Source organism: Schistocerca nitens, chromosome 3 (genome assembly GCF_023898315.1).
Source record: "Schistocerca nitens isolate TAMUIC-IGC-003100 chromosome 3, iqSchNite1.1, whole genome shotgun sequence".
NCBI lineage: Eukaryota > Metazoa > Arthropoda > Insecta > Orthoptera > Acrididae > Schistocerca > Schistocerca nitens.
In genome coordinates this window covers 926,544,378-926,563,121 of record NC_064616.1, presented here as the reverse complement: position 1 = coordinate 926,563,121, position 18,744 = coordinate 926,544,378, and the positions used below count along the sequence as shown (strand labels likewise).

The 18,744-nt window shown below is 41.4% G+C and overlaps 1 protein-coding gene across 1 annotated transcript in view; it reads right to left on the bottom strand.

The window, feature by feature from the left end:
* The window catches only part of LOC126249493 (dynein axonemal heavy chain 5), an 856,962-nt gene that overhangs the window by 787,039 nt on the left and 51,179 nt on the right, over positions 1–18,744 (bottom strand). The window contains 1 exon segment of the mRNA XM_049951144.1: positions 11,493–11,630. Coding sequence (XP_049807101.1) covers positions 11,493–11,630 — 138 coding nt within the window.

Sequence of the window (18,744 nt, the reverse complement as noted above, 5' to 3'; positions counted from 1 at the left end):
AACTAACCTAAGGACAACACACACATCCATGCCCGAGGCAGGATTCGAACCTGCGACCGTAGCGGTCGTGCGGTTCCAGACTGTAGCGCCAGAACCGCTCGGCCACCAGCGGCCGGCACTGCTAACTGGGACTGTACAACTGGCCCTCAGTAGTATGGCATTTTGGTACAAATTTTCTGTCATAATTTCATTTCCTTGACTACACCGAGAAGATAATATGTAATTTTCTGACTTGTTATTCCTGTTTATTTCCACTATTATGGATTTCGCTAATAATTACAACAACGCTTGTCATTGGCACACCTAATCAACCACATAAGCAAACAGCGATTGGCATTTACCCGAACGGGTTTATTTGGTTCAGCTCGTACAGCCCCGTCCTTTTTGTCTGCGGGGAAGTTTTTTGTCTCTGCCGGCCGCTGTGGCCGAGCGGTTCTAGGCGCTTCAGTCCGGAACCGCGCTGCTGCTACGGTCGCAGGTTCGAAACCTCCCTCGGGCATGGATGTGTGTGATGTCCTTAGGTTTGTTAGGTTTAAGTAGTTCTAAGTTCTAGGGGACTGATGACCTCAGAAGTTAAGTCCCATAGTGCTCAGAGCCATTTGAACCATTTCTTGTTTCGAAAAGTATCTGGCAGAGACGTCAAGTACATAACACGCGCATTCAAAAATCAACTTATGATTCGTTCAGAAATCAACTTAGAACATGCTCAAAAATGTCCAAAAACCAACAGGGATGTGCGTTTCAAAATCATATGACTAACGTGCGGTGGACGTTAGGAGCTTTGTGATACAAGGTCTTTTCTTCAAGAATATCAGTTACCCCCCCCCCCCCCTCTCGAAACTGCCGCCCGGGGCACATACCCCGACTTTCCCCCCCTAGATCTGGCCCTGCTTGCACCGACAGCGTAGCTTGCCGTGGAGCCGTGACGAGAGCAGATTTTGGTTATTACGCTAGTACCGCTGACGCTGACTACCGGGCCGAATGAGCAGTATACTTGCTTAACACTGCGTGCAACACGGCGCACATGGTTCAAATGGTTCAAATGGCTCTGAGCACTATGCGACTTAACTTCTGAGGTCATCAGTCGCCTAGAACTTAGAACTACTTAAACCTAACTAACCTAAGGACATCACACACATCCATGCCCGAGGCAGGATTCGAACCTGCGACCGTAGCGGTCGCTCGGTTCCAGACTGTAGCGCCCAGAACCGCACGGCCACTCCGGCCGGCACGGCGCACATGCTCTCAATGAATCTGAAGAAGTACTATTAAATATTAATCGCTCTTTTACATACTTAGTATATCAAATTCTAGGATAACATAATCATACTGTCAAAATTTCAAATCAGTAAATTCAGTACTGTACCTCCAACACATAATAACCGTTATGAAACTTCCTGGCAGATAAAAGCTGTGTGCCGGACCGAGATTCTAACCCGGGAACTTTGCCAGTCGGGGGCAAGTGCTCTGCCAACTGAGCTGTCCAAGCACGACTCCCGAGCCGTCCTCACAGCTTTAATTCTGCCAGTACTCCGTCTCCTACCTTCCAAACTTCACAGAAGCTCTTCTGGGAACCTTGCAGAACTAGCACACCTGGAAGAAAGGATATTCCGGAGACAACGCTTAGCCACAGATTGGGGGATATTTCCAGAATGAGATTTTCACTCTGCAGCGGAGTGTGCGCTGATATGAAACTTGCTGGCAGATTAAAACTGTGTCCCGGACCGAGACTCGAACTCGGGACCTTTGCCTTTCGCGAGTAAGTGCTCTACCAACTGGTAACATCCCCCGAGGCTGTGGCTAAGTCACGTTTCCGCAATATCCTTTATTCCAGGAGTGCTAGTTCTCCAAGGTTCGCAGAAGAGCTTCTGTGAAGTATGGAAGGTAAGAGGCGAGGTTCTGGCAAAACTGAAGCTGTGAGGACGGGTCGTGAGTCGTGCTTGGGTAGCTTAGTTTGTGCCGGCACCGTAGCTCAGCGTGTTCGGTCAGAGAACTGGCTGGCTCCTGTAATAAAACATCTGAGTGATAGGATCAACAGCCGGCCGAAGTGGCCGTGCGGTTAAAGGCGCTGCAGTCTGGAACCGTAAGACCGCTACGGTCGCAGGTTCGAATCCTGCCTCGGGCATGGATGTTTGTGATGTACTTAGGTTAGTTAGGTTTAACTAGTTCTAAGTTCTAGGGGACTAATGACCTCAGCAGTTGAGTCCCATAGTGCTCAGAGCCATTTGAACCAAGAGGATCAACAACAAACTTCAACGGATGTCATGTGACGTACGCTACGACCAAATACAACAAACAATAACGAACGAAATGGAAAAAAAGTTAGTATAACACTTTCCCGTGAAAGGCAAAGGTCCCGAATGGTTCAAATGGCTCTGAGCACTATGGGAGTCAACTTCTGAGGTCATCAGTCCCCTAGAACTTAGAACTAATTAAACCTAACTAACCTAAGGACATCACACACATCCATGCCCGAGGCAGGATTCGAACCTGCGACCGTAGCGGTCTCGTTCCAGACTGTAGCGCCTAGAACCGCACGGCCACTCAAGCCGGCGCAAAGGTCCCGAGTTCGAGGCTCGATCCGGCACACAGTTTTAATCTGCCAGGAAGTTTCATATCAGCGCACACTCCGCCGCAGAGTGAAAATCCCATTCTGGAAACAGAATGACCGTGCTGTCATTGTGAAACTAAGTTAGGGACTGTAATTTACTCATTATAGTATCAATTGATACTACAATCAGGAGGATAGGTTCATATAATTTCAGTGTCGAATGAACTTTAACAGCAGCAGTGTAAAACACGTGCGAGAAAGACCCACGCGTGTGCAGATAAATTTTTGAACTGAAGCGATAGAAGAAAGACTTAAGTCCAGTGCAGATACTGTGAGTAATGTTAGCGGAGGGACAGGACACAGGAGACACAGAGGACAGCGAACTACAGGAACTCCGACGAAAGCAGCGTGGAGCAGCGTCCGTAGCAGATCGGCAGCAGGAATGGTTGGCAGCCGTGGAAGGTGCTGTGGGGTCCCAGAAACTCGACCGGAGTTGGCATCCTTTGGCGGACGGACTCGCGGTAGCATCTAGTGGAGAAAAAGCTAATAGTGTTTTGCTTCGTTTGGTGTGTGAGTGTGGAAGGAAACTGGTCAACATGGAGAAAGGTGATAAGCCTGTTATACGTGAAAGGAAGGAGGATGTAAATTTTGATGATTCGATACTTGCATATGATAGTATGAGAAGAAATTTTGGTTCTTATGTGTTTCAAATTAATGGCACTGTTTATAAAAATTCAGATATCTGACACTTGTAGGCCTAGTGATAAGGAAAACGTGGTGGAAGCTGATGTTAAGTTGACACCAGGTCTTGTGGAGAAAATAAAAAGGGAGCTCAGCTGTGAAGTTGGTGGAAAAGATATAAGTACTCCTATTCAAGAAATAAGTGGGAAACAGACACGTAGTCCTAATGTTAAATTAGTACCATTTACGTTCACTGGTTCGAAAATAGAGCTAGCATTGGAGGCTGGCGAGCAGAAAGGTAGCATTGCAATCATGTTCCGAAACATTATGAAACGGGGGCGGGGGGAGGGGGGGTATTAGCAGTAAAATAAATGAAGTTGGGTCTGATGGGGATAGTAAAATAAGTGGATTAGTTTCAGAAATTAATCAGGGGTTTATAAAACAGTCAGAACAGTTTGATAATATATTGAAAAATTTTAAATAGGGAATTCAGGGGAAGTGGATCACAGAATTTCAGGCTTAAGTGATTCTGTAAAAAGTGAGATATTAGAGCTTAATAAAAGCGTGGAAGGCCAAATTTGCTACACGTAACAAGAATGTAAGAACGATATTGTAACAGTAAAAGGTAAACTAACTACCCATAGGTAGTAAACAGCTAGGTGAACAGTTAGAGCAGACCCAAGTAGATCATGTTGAAAAGCAGTATAATGAGGATCATAAAATACTGGCTGATAAAATTGAGGAGGAAACTGACAAATGTAAATTGTTTCTAGGGCATGTGTGTGCAAGGATAACTGATTTAGAAACTAACTTGTCAGAATTTAGTACAGCAGTGAATGGCAGGCTACGAGAGCATGGCATTAGACTAACAAATGTAGAACAGAATTGCTAACAGCAGTGGTCATGTAATAATACATAGCATTGCAGAATCATCTGAAATTGCCTATGTTTAAACACAGACAGTTTTTGAGATTTGATCCCAATAAGGGTTTACATCCCAAAGAGTTCTGGAGTGATTTTGAGGATGTGTTGCCCAGGTCATGCAATGACAAACAGAAAATAGGGTTTGTGGTATCTAATCTTATGGGAGAAGCTCGTGTTTGGAGAAAATTAGCTGTAGACAAATATGACAACATGGGAAGATTCAAACGGGCTTTGTTTGAGAAATACTGTGGTAAAAGAAAACATATGGAACTATTAAACAGGTTTTTGTTAGGTGAAAAGTTTAACCCAAAGAAAGATACTATTAAGAGATTTGTGCAGAAGTGGGTACTATTTTGTCTTATATGACTACCACATTAAAAAGAGAACAAATTATAGTGGGGTTAGAAAACTCGTTGCCTTTGTACTGCCGAAATAAAATAATTTATGCGTCCAGGGAGGACATTAACAGGTTCATTGGTTACTTGGAAAGGCTACAGAATCTTTTGAAAGAAGAGGAAAATAATAATAGGGATTATACGGCTCCTACTAGGCAAAATGAAGTAGAAGTAATCAGAGTAGGTTTGCAGAGATCTAACTATCACGGAGGAAGGTCCAGAGGACGAGGGGTTTTTACTGGATATAGAAATTACGACAGGAACAGGAATGACAGTTATCAAAACCACCAATCAGCTGAGAGAGCAGAACATCATTCCAGACAAATGAATGAACGGAACGTTACGGCTAATGGCGAGTAGGCGATGAGGAAAACTAAATAGCAGTCTGTAATGGTTATACCATTTGCAGACTGCCAAAACGTAAGTTAAATCCGCTAGTAAATCCCTTTGTAACCCAGCAACACATTAGTGGTAGAGGTACTATAAACATACTGGTGGAAACGACTTGTCACTAGTAGACGGATTAATTAAAGCTGCCACAATTAAAGAGGAAGAAGACCCCATAAATATGTGCTATTTCCGCACTCGACGGACGTGAGGCAATATGGGATTTATTGGAAGAACCAAATTCTGAAACTGTTAAGGAATCATCAGGACAACCGATAACAGGGGTTGCAGTCTCTGGCGAAAAGTTTCTTGCTTACTTGATTGTGGTTCAGATGTATGTGCTTTGTGGATGTTATCCCCAATCGGAAATAAATAATTATTATGTCTATCTCCAGAATAAACATTGCAGTAGCCCAAGTTGTTGGCAGTATTATTTCCTTTTCGTTTTCGTGTTGTCAACCTAACTCTTCTTCATTCAGAGCTTTTGCTATCCCCTTTTCTTTCTTCACTATCTTGTCTGTATAGTGTTTTGTGGGAGATAAAGAATTATTGACAAACCATTTTTTGAACAAATTTCAGTACTAAAAACTGTAATAAAATAGCCGGACGGTGTGGCCGAGCGGTTCTAGGCGGTTTAGTCTGGAACCGCGCTACCGCTACGGCGGCAGGTTCGAATCCTGCCTCGGGTATGGATGCGTGTGATGTCCTTACATTAGTTACATTTAAGTAGTTCTACGTTCTAGGGGACTGATGGCCTCAGATGTTAAGCCTCATAGTGCTCAGAGCCATTTTAACCATTTGTACTAAAATACTCAACAGTGGATGAGGAGTGAGTGACTGCTACGGTCGCAGGTTCGAATCCTGCCTCGGGCATGGATGTGTGTGATGTCCTTAGGTTAGTTATGTTTCAGTAGTTCTAAGTTCTAGGGGACTGATGACCACAGATGTTAAGTCCCATAGTGCTCAGAGCCATTAGAACCATTTGAGGAGTGAGTGAGGAGAAAATGTCAAAGTTTTGTAGAATAAGGTAATGTAAAATGTAAGTGTGATGAAATGTGCTTCTGCCTGTTTCAGACCGGAGGGAGGATTGTTATGATTGTCAATGTACAAAGATAAGAGATTTCGTACAGAGATGAAAGTAAACATGATGTGTATTTTATGGCAACTGCAAACTGAGGCAGTTATTGTAAATGTTTTCAGTAATTTTTCATTCATTGTGTACTTGCCTATGTTATGTAAAGCTTATGAAACAGTAGGTGTTAGCCTTAATATGTAAGGATTTTCTAAAGGTGAGAAATGTACCTATTAGTATTTGACAGTAAAGTTGGAATGATGTATGATCAGAAGCAAATAACCTGTATGGTAAACAGATGGTTGAGTGAATTTGAGTCTAAAGTGTCTTATAATGATTGCTTTTTAGGAATTTGAGTTAAGTAAGGACAGCGATAGTTACAGAACCATTTACTATTGATTAGTAAAGGTTAGTTCACTTTCTACTGAATTTTTTTTTCTGAAGAAGAGTTTATTCAAAATGATACTTTAATGGAGCAATGTTATTACTGGATGCGTAAAGTTAATGAAATCCAGAAAACTGTGTTTACAAAATGTACCAATTATGACAAGAAACAAATAGTGTACTTATTTGAAAGAAGCATGTATAACATTATTCTTTAGTGGAAGCAAAGTAATGATTGTTTGCCTTAGACGAACTGTATTTTGCAGGTACGTCCAATATGGAAAACGGATACGAGACTTACTTGAACCTCACAGATGAGCGGACATTAATGTTTTTGTGAAGTACCCAGGTGTGGAATAGTAAGAATAAATGTGAAAAGAAATTCCTATAGTGTTTCATGAAAAGTAGACACTGAAAATACACAATTGTTATAGATGCTCATCACAGCGAAAAAAATTGTGAAAGTTAGGAAATGGTTCCTCCTCTTATTCTAGCGTCGAATACGACAAGGACGCCAACAATAGTGCTTTTTGTGAGAAGCCTGTGAAAAAGTGTACTTAGATAAAAGAGAGACGCAGTCCATAGTCTTCTACATAGTGTAGATTAGGTAATGTTCAAGACGTTTTTTCTTATGAACGCTCACCATAACGAATTTTAGGAGTAGCATACATTTGTAATGAAGGACACCACCAAAGTTCCTTTTATATAAAGATGATTTAGTGAAGAAATTTAGTAGGCTTTTTCATTACGAAAAATTCTCTTTACAATAAAAATGAGGAAGTAAAGTTTTAAGGTGAAGGGAGCTTGAGAAAGAAATCCAATGGTATTATTTTTGTCAAATGGATATTTGCTTTGTTGAAAAGAATAAGTAATTTGAGTTTTGGAAGGGAACACTTCTTTGTAAAAATTTTTGTAAGTAATTTCGATGTATTTCTATCAAGTCCAACGCATGAAAGTTCCCTGTGCTATTGTAACAGAGTAAATGTTTCGTAAATTCTCATTTTCCAAATAGCATTTTGGCATTGAAAATTTTGTAAATAAACCATGGGTAATTAGTTTTCATTCATTTCATTAAAATTATGTTGTGGTAATAATTTTGCGTTATATGAACCTCAAAAGTCCTTGATAGTAATAGGGGATGTGTAACGTAGCAAATTACTACGCGTTGTCATCTTGCACTGAAAGTGTAGCTAGCCATGTAGCCAGGAGGACAGCCGATTGTGATTCTCGCGCTGGCACAGCTTACGCTTGGTACTGGGCCGAGCTACAGAGCCTACATCTACATCTACGTGGTTACTCTGTTATTCACAATAAAGTGCCTGACAGAGGGTTCAATGAACTACCTTCAAGCTGTCTCACTGCCGTTCCAATCTCGAACGGCACGCCGGAAAACGCGCACTTAAATTTTTCTGTGTAAGCCCTTATTTCTCTTATTTTATCGTGATGATCATTTCTCTCTATGTAGGTGGGTGACAACAGAATGTTTTCGCAATCGGAAGATTGGTGACTGAAATTTCATGAGAAGATCCCATCGCAATGAAAAACACCTTTGTTTTAATGATTGCCACTCCGATATCATGTCTGTGACACTATCTCCCCTATTTCGCGATAATACAAAACGAGCTGCCCCTCTTTGTACTTTTTCGATGTCATCCGTCAGTCCCACCTGATGCGGATCCCACACCGCACAGCAATACTCCAGAATAGAGCGGACAAGCGTGTTGTAAGCAGACTCTTTAGTAGACCTGTTGCACCTTCTAAGTGTTCTGCCAATGAATCGCAGTCTTTGGTTTGCTCTACCCACAATATTATCTATGTGATCGTTCCAAATTAGGTTATTTGTAATTGTAATCCCTAACTGTTTAGTTGAATTTAGAGCCTTCAGATTTGCGTGAATTATCGCGCAATCGAAATTTTGCAGATTTCTTTTAGTACTAATATGAGTAACTACGCACTTTTCTTTATTCAGGGTCAATTGCCACTTTTCACACCATACAGATATCTTATCTAAATAATTTTGCAATTCGTTTTCATCATCTGATGACTTTACAAGACGGTAAATGACAGCATCATTTGCTAACAATCTAAGACGGCTACTCAGATTGTCTCCTATGTCGTCAATATAGATCAGGAACAATAGAGGGCCTATAACACTTCCTTGGGGAACGCCGGATATTACTTCTGTTTTACTTGATGACTTTCCGTCTATTACTACGGACTGTGACCTTTCTGACAGGAAATCACGAATCCAGTCGCACAACTGAGGCGATACTCCGTAAGCACGCAGTTTGGTTAGAAGAAGCTTGTGAGGAACGGAAATCTAAAAATATGGAATCAATTTGACATCCCCTGTCGATAGCACTCATTACTTCATGATTATAAAGAGCTAGTTGTGTTTCACAAGAACGATATTTTCTGAATCCGTGCTGACTATGTGTCAATAAATCGTTTTCTTTAAGGTACTTCATAATGTTCGAATACAGTATATGTTCCAAAACCCTACTGCAAATCGACGTTGTGATATAGGCCTGTAATTCAGAGGATTACTCCTACTTCCCTTTTTGGGTATTGGTGTGACTTGAGCAATTTTCCAGTCTTTAGGTACGGATCTTTCTGTGAGCGAGTGGTTGTATATAATTGCTAAATACGGAGCTATTTTATCAGTATACTCTGAGATGAATCTGACTTGTATACAATCTGGACCGGAGGCCTTGCCTTTATTAAGTGATTTAAGCTGCTTTGTTACAAGGAGGATATCTACTATGATTCTCGTGTTGGCAGTTGTTCTTGATTAGAATTCCGGAATATTTACTTCGCTTTCCAGGGCGAGCGAGCCGTGAACTTGCCTAACGTTGCGTGCAACACGTTACACACATTCTCTATAAATCTGAAGATGTGCTATTACATATTAATAGATCTTTTAGACTCTTACAAGGGAACCTCCCCATCACGCCCCCCTCAGATTTAGTTATAAGTTGGCACAGTGGACAGGCCTTGAAAAACTGAACATGAATCGAGAAAACGAAGAAGTTGTGTGGAATTATGAAAAAAATAAGCAAAATATCCAAACTGAGTAGCCCATGCGCAAGATAGGCAACATCAAGGATATTCTGAGCTCAGGAGCGCCGTGGTCCCGTGGTTAGCGTGAGTAGCTGCGGAACAAAAGTTCCATGGTTCAAGTCTTCCCTTGAGTGCAAAGTTTACTTTCTTTATTTTCGCAAAGTTATGATCTGTCCGTTCGTTCATTGACATCTCTGTTCATTGTAAAAAGGTTAATGTCTGTGTTTTGCGACCGCACCGCAAAACCGTGCGATTAGTAGACGAAAGGACATGCCTCTCCAATGGAACCGAAAACATTTGATCCAGGAAAACACATCTCATATATTCTATACGACACTGGTGACGGCATGTGCGTAACATGACAGGAATATGTTCTCGACCCACCTAACTTGTACACTTGGCGAATGGGTAAAAAGATGTTCTACCTTGCCCGATTTAGGTTTTCTTGTGGATGTGATAATCACTCCCAAAAAAGTGATTAAAACATAAGAGTTTGTCACATAAATTGCAACAAATGAATGCAACAGTTTCACAGTCGCACAGTTTTCCCTGTGCTTTGTCAAAACATATGTTTTTATAGTTTTCAAATTTTTCCGTGTGTAGACCGTCAAATCCTCCATATGTCCAAGCAAATCTGAAAATGTCCTGGAATTTTGGAGAGCGAAGTTGATTATGAGTGAGTGGCTGAACTTTGATAACTGTCTGAACATAAAAATTTTTTCACTCGAGGGATGACTTGAATCGTGGACCTATCGTTCCGCAGCTGCTCACGCTAACCACGGGACCACAGAGCTCCTCAGTTCATATTGTCCTTGATGTTGCCTATCTTCCACATGGACTACTCAGTTTGTATATTTTGCTTTTTTTTTCATAGTTCCATACAACTTCTTCCTATTTTCTCGATTGATCTGTGTTCAGTTTTTCAAGGCCTATCCACTATGCCGACTTATAACTAAATCTGAAGGGGGTGCGATGGGGAGGTTCCCTTGTTAGTATATCAAATTCTATGATAACAACCATACACCAAAATTTCAAATCAGTAATTTCAGTACTTTCGGAGATGAAAATTTGTACCTACAACACATAATAACCGTGCTGGCATTGTGAAGCTGAGTTAGGGACTGTAATGTTTTCATCTATGCTATCAACTGAAACTACAACCAAGACGATAGGTTCATATAATCTAATTTTCTGGAATTTTCTTTAGTTTAGTTTTATTTTCTTGAATACACCGAGAAGATAATACGTAATTTTTCTTACTTGTTATTCCTGTTAGTCGTTTATTTTCACTGCGGTAGTCTGGATCTATGGATTTCGCTAATAATTACAACAACGCTTGTCATTGGCACACCCAATCAACCACATAAACAAACAGCGATTGGCATTTACCCGAACGGGTTTATTTGATTCAGCTCGTATAGCCCCGTCCCCTTTGTCTGCGGGGAAGTTTTTTGTTTCTGCCGGCCGCTGTGGCCGAGCGGTTCTAGGCGCTTCAGTCTGGAACCGCGCGGCCGCTACGTTCGCAGGTTCGAATCCTGCCTCGGGCATGGATGTGTGTGATGTCCTTAGGTTAGTTAGGTTTAAGTAGTTCTAAGTTCTAGGGGACTGATGTCCTCAGATGTTAAGTCCCATAGTGCTCAGAGCCATTTGACAACACCGAGAGCGTCATAGAGAGAAAAGAAACTATACCGTATTCGTAAGACAGCAATGAGATTCTAGGTGCTGCATTGCAGTAAATTTCTGAAGACGGCAACATATCTACCATTCCGCTATCAGTCGTCGATAGCGCCGCCTACATTCCAACTTCCCTGCCGTAAGGGTACCTACTCTTCAAACGTCAGGGACCCGTGGGTTAAAGCAAAGAATTACATCGTTTCATCTGGAAACATGACCGTTATCATAAAGTCAAACGTGATCCGTGGACGGGTAACGCAGATTTCATGGTGGCCTTGGCTCAGGTAGGAAAATGGATGGTTCAGTTTTGTAATCGTCTTATCCAGAGCAGTAAATGTTAATTAGGAGCAGGTTGGTACTTTACCATGTTTCCATCGAAGACGTAGTCCATGAGTTCGGCGCGCGGTAGCCCGGTGCCGTCGATGAGGAGCTGGAAGGTGAACTCGAGCCGCGGGTCCATCTCCCCGCGGCGAGCCTTCCGCTCGCACTCCTCGCGCCGCCTCTGCAACACCCACGCACAGATTATTGGCCATACATATAGTATTTCAGTTTTAAACTGAGCTCATGGAAAATATTAATAACTCTTTAAAAAAGCTCTCTGGTCGCTTTAGAGCGCTGCGGTTGGTGAAGAGGTACCACCAGCCGGTCATGAGAACCCCTACAGCTCACGCGAATCTTGACAGAGAGGTAGTGTGTATGTGGCAACTGATTGTATGGAATGAGCTCAGTAACATGAGTCGACGGGAAGACGTTATAGAACAGCTCAAATAAGCTTTAGAATTTGCACGTACGTATTGCCACGCCGCAAGTGCAGTTGGCAATTAATGCAGATCAATTTCAAACGATTTCTGTGAGAACCTGACGAAGGGAACTGCATGCAGTGGACATTTCGCGTCGGTAAACACGCAAAAGGCTGTTACAGTGTCACATGAAGCTACACGTCTTTAATTAGCCGAGCAACACCGCAACTTGAAGTAACTGAGTGGAGTACTGTAGTGAGGCGTGTGAGTCCTGATTTTGCCTCTCTTCACTTAGGGTTAGGTTAGGTTAGTGTTGTTTAACGTCCCGTCGACAACGAGGTCATTAGAGACGGAGCGCTAGCTCGGGTTAGGGAAGGATGGGGAAGGAAATCGGCCGTGCCCTTTGAAAGGAACCATCCCGGCATTTGCCTGAAACGATTGAGGGAAATCACGGAAAACCTAAATCAGGATGGCTGGAGACGGGATTGAACCGTCGGCCTCCCGAATGCGAGTCCAGTGTCTAACCACTGCGCCACCTCGCTCGGTTCTTCGCTTAGGGGACAAGAGTCATGGGATTCCTCCTAAAACGTGTCTGACGTCCTTTTGCGCGGTGTAGTGCAGCAACTCGGCTTGGCATGGACTCAAGTGGTTGGAAGTCACCTGGAGAAATATTGAGCCATGCTGTCTCTATAATTATCCATAGCTGCGAAAGTGTTGCCGGTGCAGGATTTTCTGCACGAACTGTCCTCTCGACTATGTCACATAAATGTTCGATGTGATTCATGTCGAGCGATATGAGTGGCCAAAGTATTTGCTCGAACTGTCCAGAATGTTCTTCAAACCAGTCGCGAACATTTGTGGCCCAGTCTCATGGCGCACTGTCATCCATAAAAAATTGTACCTTTGTTTGTCTGAAAATGGTCTCCAAGTAGCCGAACATAGCCATGTCCAGTCAATGATCGGTTCAGTTTGATCAGAGGACCCACTCCATTCCATGTAAACACAGCGCACGTAATTATGGAGCCAACACTAAGTTGCACAGTGCCGTGTTAACAACTTGGGTCCACGGCATTGTGGGGTCTGGGCCACACTCGAACGCTACCATCAGCTCTTACCAATTGAAACCAGGACTCACCAGCATGGGCCATGGTTTTCCAGTCGTATAGGTTCCCACCGACATGGTCATGAGCGCAGAAGAGGCGTTTCAGACGATGTCGGGGTATTAGCAAACGCACGTCGGTCGTCTGCTTCCGTAACCCATTAACGCCAAATTTCGCCGCACTGTCGTAACGGATACGTTCGTCGTACGTCCCACATTGATTTCTGCTGTTATTTCTCGTAATGTTTTTTTTTTTTTTTTTTTTTTTTTTTTTTTTTTTTTTTTTTTTGAGCTCTCACAGCGCTGCGCAAACGCCGCTGCTCTCAGTCGTTAAATGAAGACAGTCGGTCACTGCGTTGTCCGTGGTGAGACGTAATGCCTGAAATGTAGTATTTTCGGCACACACGTGACACTGTGGATCTCAGAATATTGAATTGTCTAACGATTTCTGAAGTGTAATGTCCCATGCATCTAGCTCCAGCTACCAATCCGTCTGTTAATTCCCGTCGCACGGCCATAATCACGTCGGAAACCTTTTCACATGAATCATCTCAGGACAAATGACAGCTCCGCCAATGCAACGCCCTTTTATAACTTGTGTACCCGATGCTACTGCCATCTGTATATGTGTGTATCGCTATACCACATGTTTTGTCACTTCAGTGTAACGGGAAGTGTCTGGGACTATTGCAAGAGTCGGTTCAACATCCAGGCAGTTGATAATGGATCTATTGAAGCCGCACGGGATTAGGCGAGCGGTCTCAGGCGCTGCAGTCATGGACTGTGCGGCTGGTCCCGGCAGAGGTTCGAGTCCTCCCTCGGGCATGGGTGTGTGTGTTTGTCCTTAGAATAATTTAGGTTAAGTAGTGTGTAAGCTTAGGGACTGATGAACTTAGCAGTTAAGTCCCATAAGATTAAAAAAAAAAGAGATCTACTGAATCTAATAATCAGTGAGTGGATTGAGCTGAATATGGCATATCTGAAAAAACTTGTTTACTCCTTTTCTCGGCGAATTGAGTCTTAACAAGGCTAAAGGCTGTGTTACATGGTATTAGCATGATGTTTCCTGCGGGTGACTGTTTGTGTCCGGTGAGCTTATTAATGACAATACTGAACATTACACGAACCACATGCTTTCTGTTACCATATCTTATCACTCGCGTTCATTACAAACAGATGCGTATCGCTTGAAATTCTTTTTTCTCTCTGCAGTAATGTTGGTAGGCTGAACGGAACAGTTCACATCTCAGAGAACATCGACAAAAACAAGAAACAAAAATTCGCAGTAGATAAAAATCTGCATAATGAGTTGGCTGTAAATGGGAAGCAAGTGATAATATTCTGGTCGTAGTTCACCTTACAATTTGTGTCTCAGCTGGAGGACACAGTACTCCGGTGTGGCGAAACGGCGTAACGAGGAAGCAGGTTTTTCGTTAAATAAAGCTGTCGCTTTTTCACTATATACTTCAGGCCTACGCCAGCAGATGACCTTTAATAGCGTGCCTCTGGGCGTTCTGCCGAGTTGTTTCTACCTTATCAACCATTCTACTTGGAGTCCAGGCAGTGAGTGCACAAACAGCAAAACTCGCAGCACCTGAAGATGATGACTGGGTCGGTTGTCGAAGTACTGTGTATAAGATGAAACAACAGCTCGGCAGAGCGCCCGGAAGTACTTTATGAAGCAGTCGCTGTGAGAAAACCTGAGAGATCACTAAATGTAAATGTCGTGTGACTAGGGCCTCCCGTCGGGTAGACCGTTCGCTGGGAGCAAGTCTTTCGATTTGACGCCACTTCGGCGACTTGCGCGTCGATGGGGATGAAATGATGATTATTAGGACAACACAACACCCAGTCCATGAGCGGAGAAAAACTTCGACCCAGCCGGGGATCGAACCCAGGGAGAGATCACTGATGACGTATAATTTCTATATGGTGCACCGCGACCTCAGCTAAAATGGAATACCTCACAACAATGGTCAACTTTTGCGGCAGGAACATTAGTAACCTACGGAGAGACAGTGGCGAATCGTGGCATTTTCTGTACGGTAGGCTGAGAATTACGGGTTCTGAAAAAGAAAAAAAATCTTAAAACGAAAACTTGTAAAACAAAGACACTGCAAAAGTAACTGTTACATATTTCTACTAAGATTGAAACTCCTATAGAAATTCTTGTAAATAAATGGGGAATACTGAAGAATGGGATACAATCCATCGGTTTTGAAAAGTGACGTCACATATTATCACAGATAATACATTGCAAAGACATAGACTAATGTTGACAAACGAAGGAATGTAGTACAGAGAAATCAGATAATGGACACATTCCACATATATGCATATTTCGAACGTAATGTTAAATATATCGCTTTTTTCGCAATTTCGCATGGTACACCCCGACCTCAGCTAAAATGAAAGATCTCACAACAATGGTCAACATCTGCGGCAAAGAGGTGTCTTAGTACACTATTCTTCAGTTGATCTGTATGAGTCAACCGAAGAATAGGATAATGGCGCTAGCACAAAAAAAGAAAGAAAAAGCGACAAACGTAACATTGCTATGGAAATCTCAGTAAGATTTGTATCCTGTATTTCAGTTTACCTATATAGGCTACTAGCACTAGCGAAGGTGAAAAATGCGACAAACGTAAAATTTGTATCCTGTACTTCAGTTGCCCTATACAGGTCAAGTGCAGAATAGGATACTAGTACTATCGAAAGAGGAAAAAAAGCGACAAAGATAAAATTTTTAACCTGTACTTCAACTGACCTATATAGGTAAACAAAAGAACGGCATACAACTTTCGTAGTTCAACTGAGGTACAAGATGCCAGTGCTATGTATGTAACTTTTTTTTCTGTCTCTAATACTAGTATGCTATTCTTCAGTTTACCAACATAGTACAGATACGAATGAATTGCAGAGGAAACAGCAACTATCAAAGGTATAACACAAAATTTGTACACAAATTATTTAAAATTACCAAAAGCAACAAAAAGCATCCACAATATCTACCTCTTAATAACACATTCACTTGTTTTTATTTACGGTTATGATGATTTGCTACAGAAGATAACCGATTTATTATGTACGGCTCGAAAATAAACTAATTCTATTACTAAAATAATGACGTTATTTGTCAAAGCTGACTAGTTGTATCCGATTTTTTAGTTCACCCATGCATAAAAATATTAAACAGCTACAAATTAATAAAAGTATAACACATATTAACTCACAGTTACACCTTTTTATAAATGAATTCGATCCTCCTGTCCTTTTTCTGGGCGTAAACATCGATAACACGAGATGTTAACTTTGCAGTTTGCTTGAAGATTTCATAGTTCCCTTCTCTGTAGCCAAAATCTCCAAGTTCTACAGTATGTAATTTGTCATTGTGTTGCGAAAGTAGGTTTTAGCGCGTTTTAAGTTACTCATGCTTCTTTTGCAAGACGCAGTGGCTGCTAGAACTGTAGGAACCAACGACAGTAATTTCACATTCAGGGAACGTTTTTTAATCCAATTGTTATAATGTATTTAAGGAGGACCTGAGGCTTTAGACGTTTATCCTCACTGCTATAAACAAACGGAAGTTCTCCTTTCAATTTTTCACTGTCAAAGAAAGGATATATTTTAAGTAGTTTTTCAACTTCACGTATCGCGAAATTATTTGGCTTTCGGTAATCCTAGAACTTTTTCTCATTTACAAGTTCTGTAAAACCTGTTTCATGAATATCTTGGAATATAGTTTCCATCTTTACTACTACTCCATCAATTATTTCGAATCTTAGCCTCCCAATTTCTGAATACTTGCCTCTGTTTCGTCAAAATTAATTCGAGGTACTCCTGCCGAAATTATAAGGCTCTTAGCTTCCACTAGCATTTCAGAATAATTTCCTCACATCTTAGTCTTTCAACAGCCTTTAACGCAGTTTTCAATTTCGAGTTTACAGTGTCTTACGTCCACATTTTCACTCTGCAAGATGTGGAACAAGATACTTGTATGTTGAAAAATCGAATTGCACAGATGTAGTAGAAAAAGAAAAGTCTAATCATCCAGAATACTATTTAGCCCAATTGCTTGATGTAAAAAACTATCATCACACCCTTCACTGTCTATCACACCATTAATTGCTGTTCTCATATCTGCACAGTGAAGAATAATAGTTTCTACAGCGCGGGAATGAAAATTTCACCTTGTTTCACACAGACTTCGTAGTTTAAATCCTCTTTCCCTCAGAAGTTCACTTTTTTACTGAAATGGCTAAAAAATGCTTGAAATCCTGATAGATTTGACACAAAAATTTTTACTTGCGTAATTTTTTTAGCAAGCTTAGAGAAAGACTAGATTCAACTGATTTGCCTAGCAGTGGATAAAGAGAGCATGAGGATATGCTTGTTTCACAATAGAATGGACTCCACAATTTTTCCTGCCATTGCACTGCATCCATCGTATGTTTGCGCCACTAATTTGTTTTTATCAATATCCCAACTGCTTAGCAGTTGCAACGAAACAGTGGCTGTGCCTTATGCACAACGGTCTTTGGATACCTCATAAAATCCTACGAATCTCTCTTGAATTTCTCCAGGTTCGTTATTTGCAAAACGAAAAATTATAAAATTAAACCAATAATAGCCCTCGGACGCAAAAATGAAGTCTTTTGACCTATATTTCGGCAACTACTAGGAGTGCCTTCACCAGAAGAAAAACATTCACACTGTCCTAAACATAAGTACAAAATTTTAGGAAAAAAAATTTAAGTGTAAGTACTGACTAGAAGTACAAAAAAGAAACAGTACTTACATGTCACGTACAACATAAATATCAAGCGATAAAGCTTTAGTCACAAAATTTTTAAACTAGAAAACATAGAAGGCAAGCCACTATGGGCTGCTCACACACGTCGAGTTACGGCAGCATCAGATTGAGGCGCCCGCGTTGGCAATTGCGGGCAGGTGAACATTACACCAAGAGTGCCATCTAGTAGCCGCAAATACAAACAGGCTACTTAACATCCAAAATATAGAAAGACAATTATTATGGTGAACATGACGTAAGAGGCAATATTTTATCTGACAGCACCAGACATGGTAACAATTTGTCTACATAGGAGCTTAGAAGTACAGTTTAAAGGCTGAAAACGCCATTACAGAGAGTTGAATAGCTCAGCGAGTAGTAAAATGGTATAACATGAAATTTAGTTAATATAAACCATTTAATGAGCAAAAAATTATGAAGCTACTTAGATGGGAAAAATATTTCGGTAAATGAATGAGGGATCACGAAATCAAATATCAAGTAACGGCTTTATACCGTTGAAAAAGCTTTTATTACGTAATTTTAGCTGCTCATTAAGAATGAAGCCATCATTTCGACAAAGATGTTTAAAAATTTCTAATTCTTCGAGGACATCTAATCTACGCTCTTTCTTCTCAGTGTGCAAAATGCTGATATCGTGAACAGCTTTTGTCACGTGACCTGTAATCAGAAGGTGGGGGCAAAAGACGAATTTTTGGTGCTAGGACCATTTTTTCTTAAAAGATATCCTTTGTATCTGACTGTAAAGGCACGTCCTGTTTGTCCTATGTTAAAAGAAGAGCAAGTGTCACATAAAATATTATAGACACCAGAGTTTTTCAAAGGGGAACGGGTCGATTTTAAACCATGAATAAAATATTTTTCAAACTATTATTGGTTGAAAAGGCGACATTACAGTTGTATTTATTACGAAGAAGGCGTTGAATCTGATAGGAGATGGACCACAAGAAAGGAACAGAAAAAA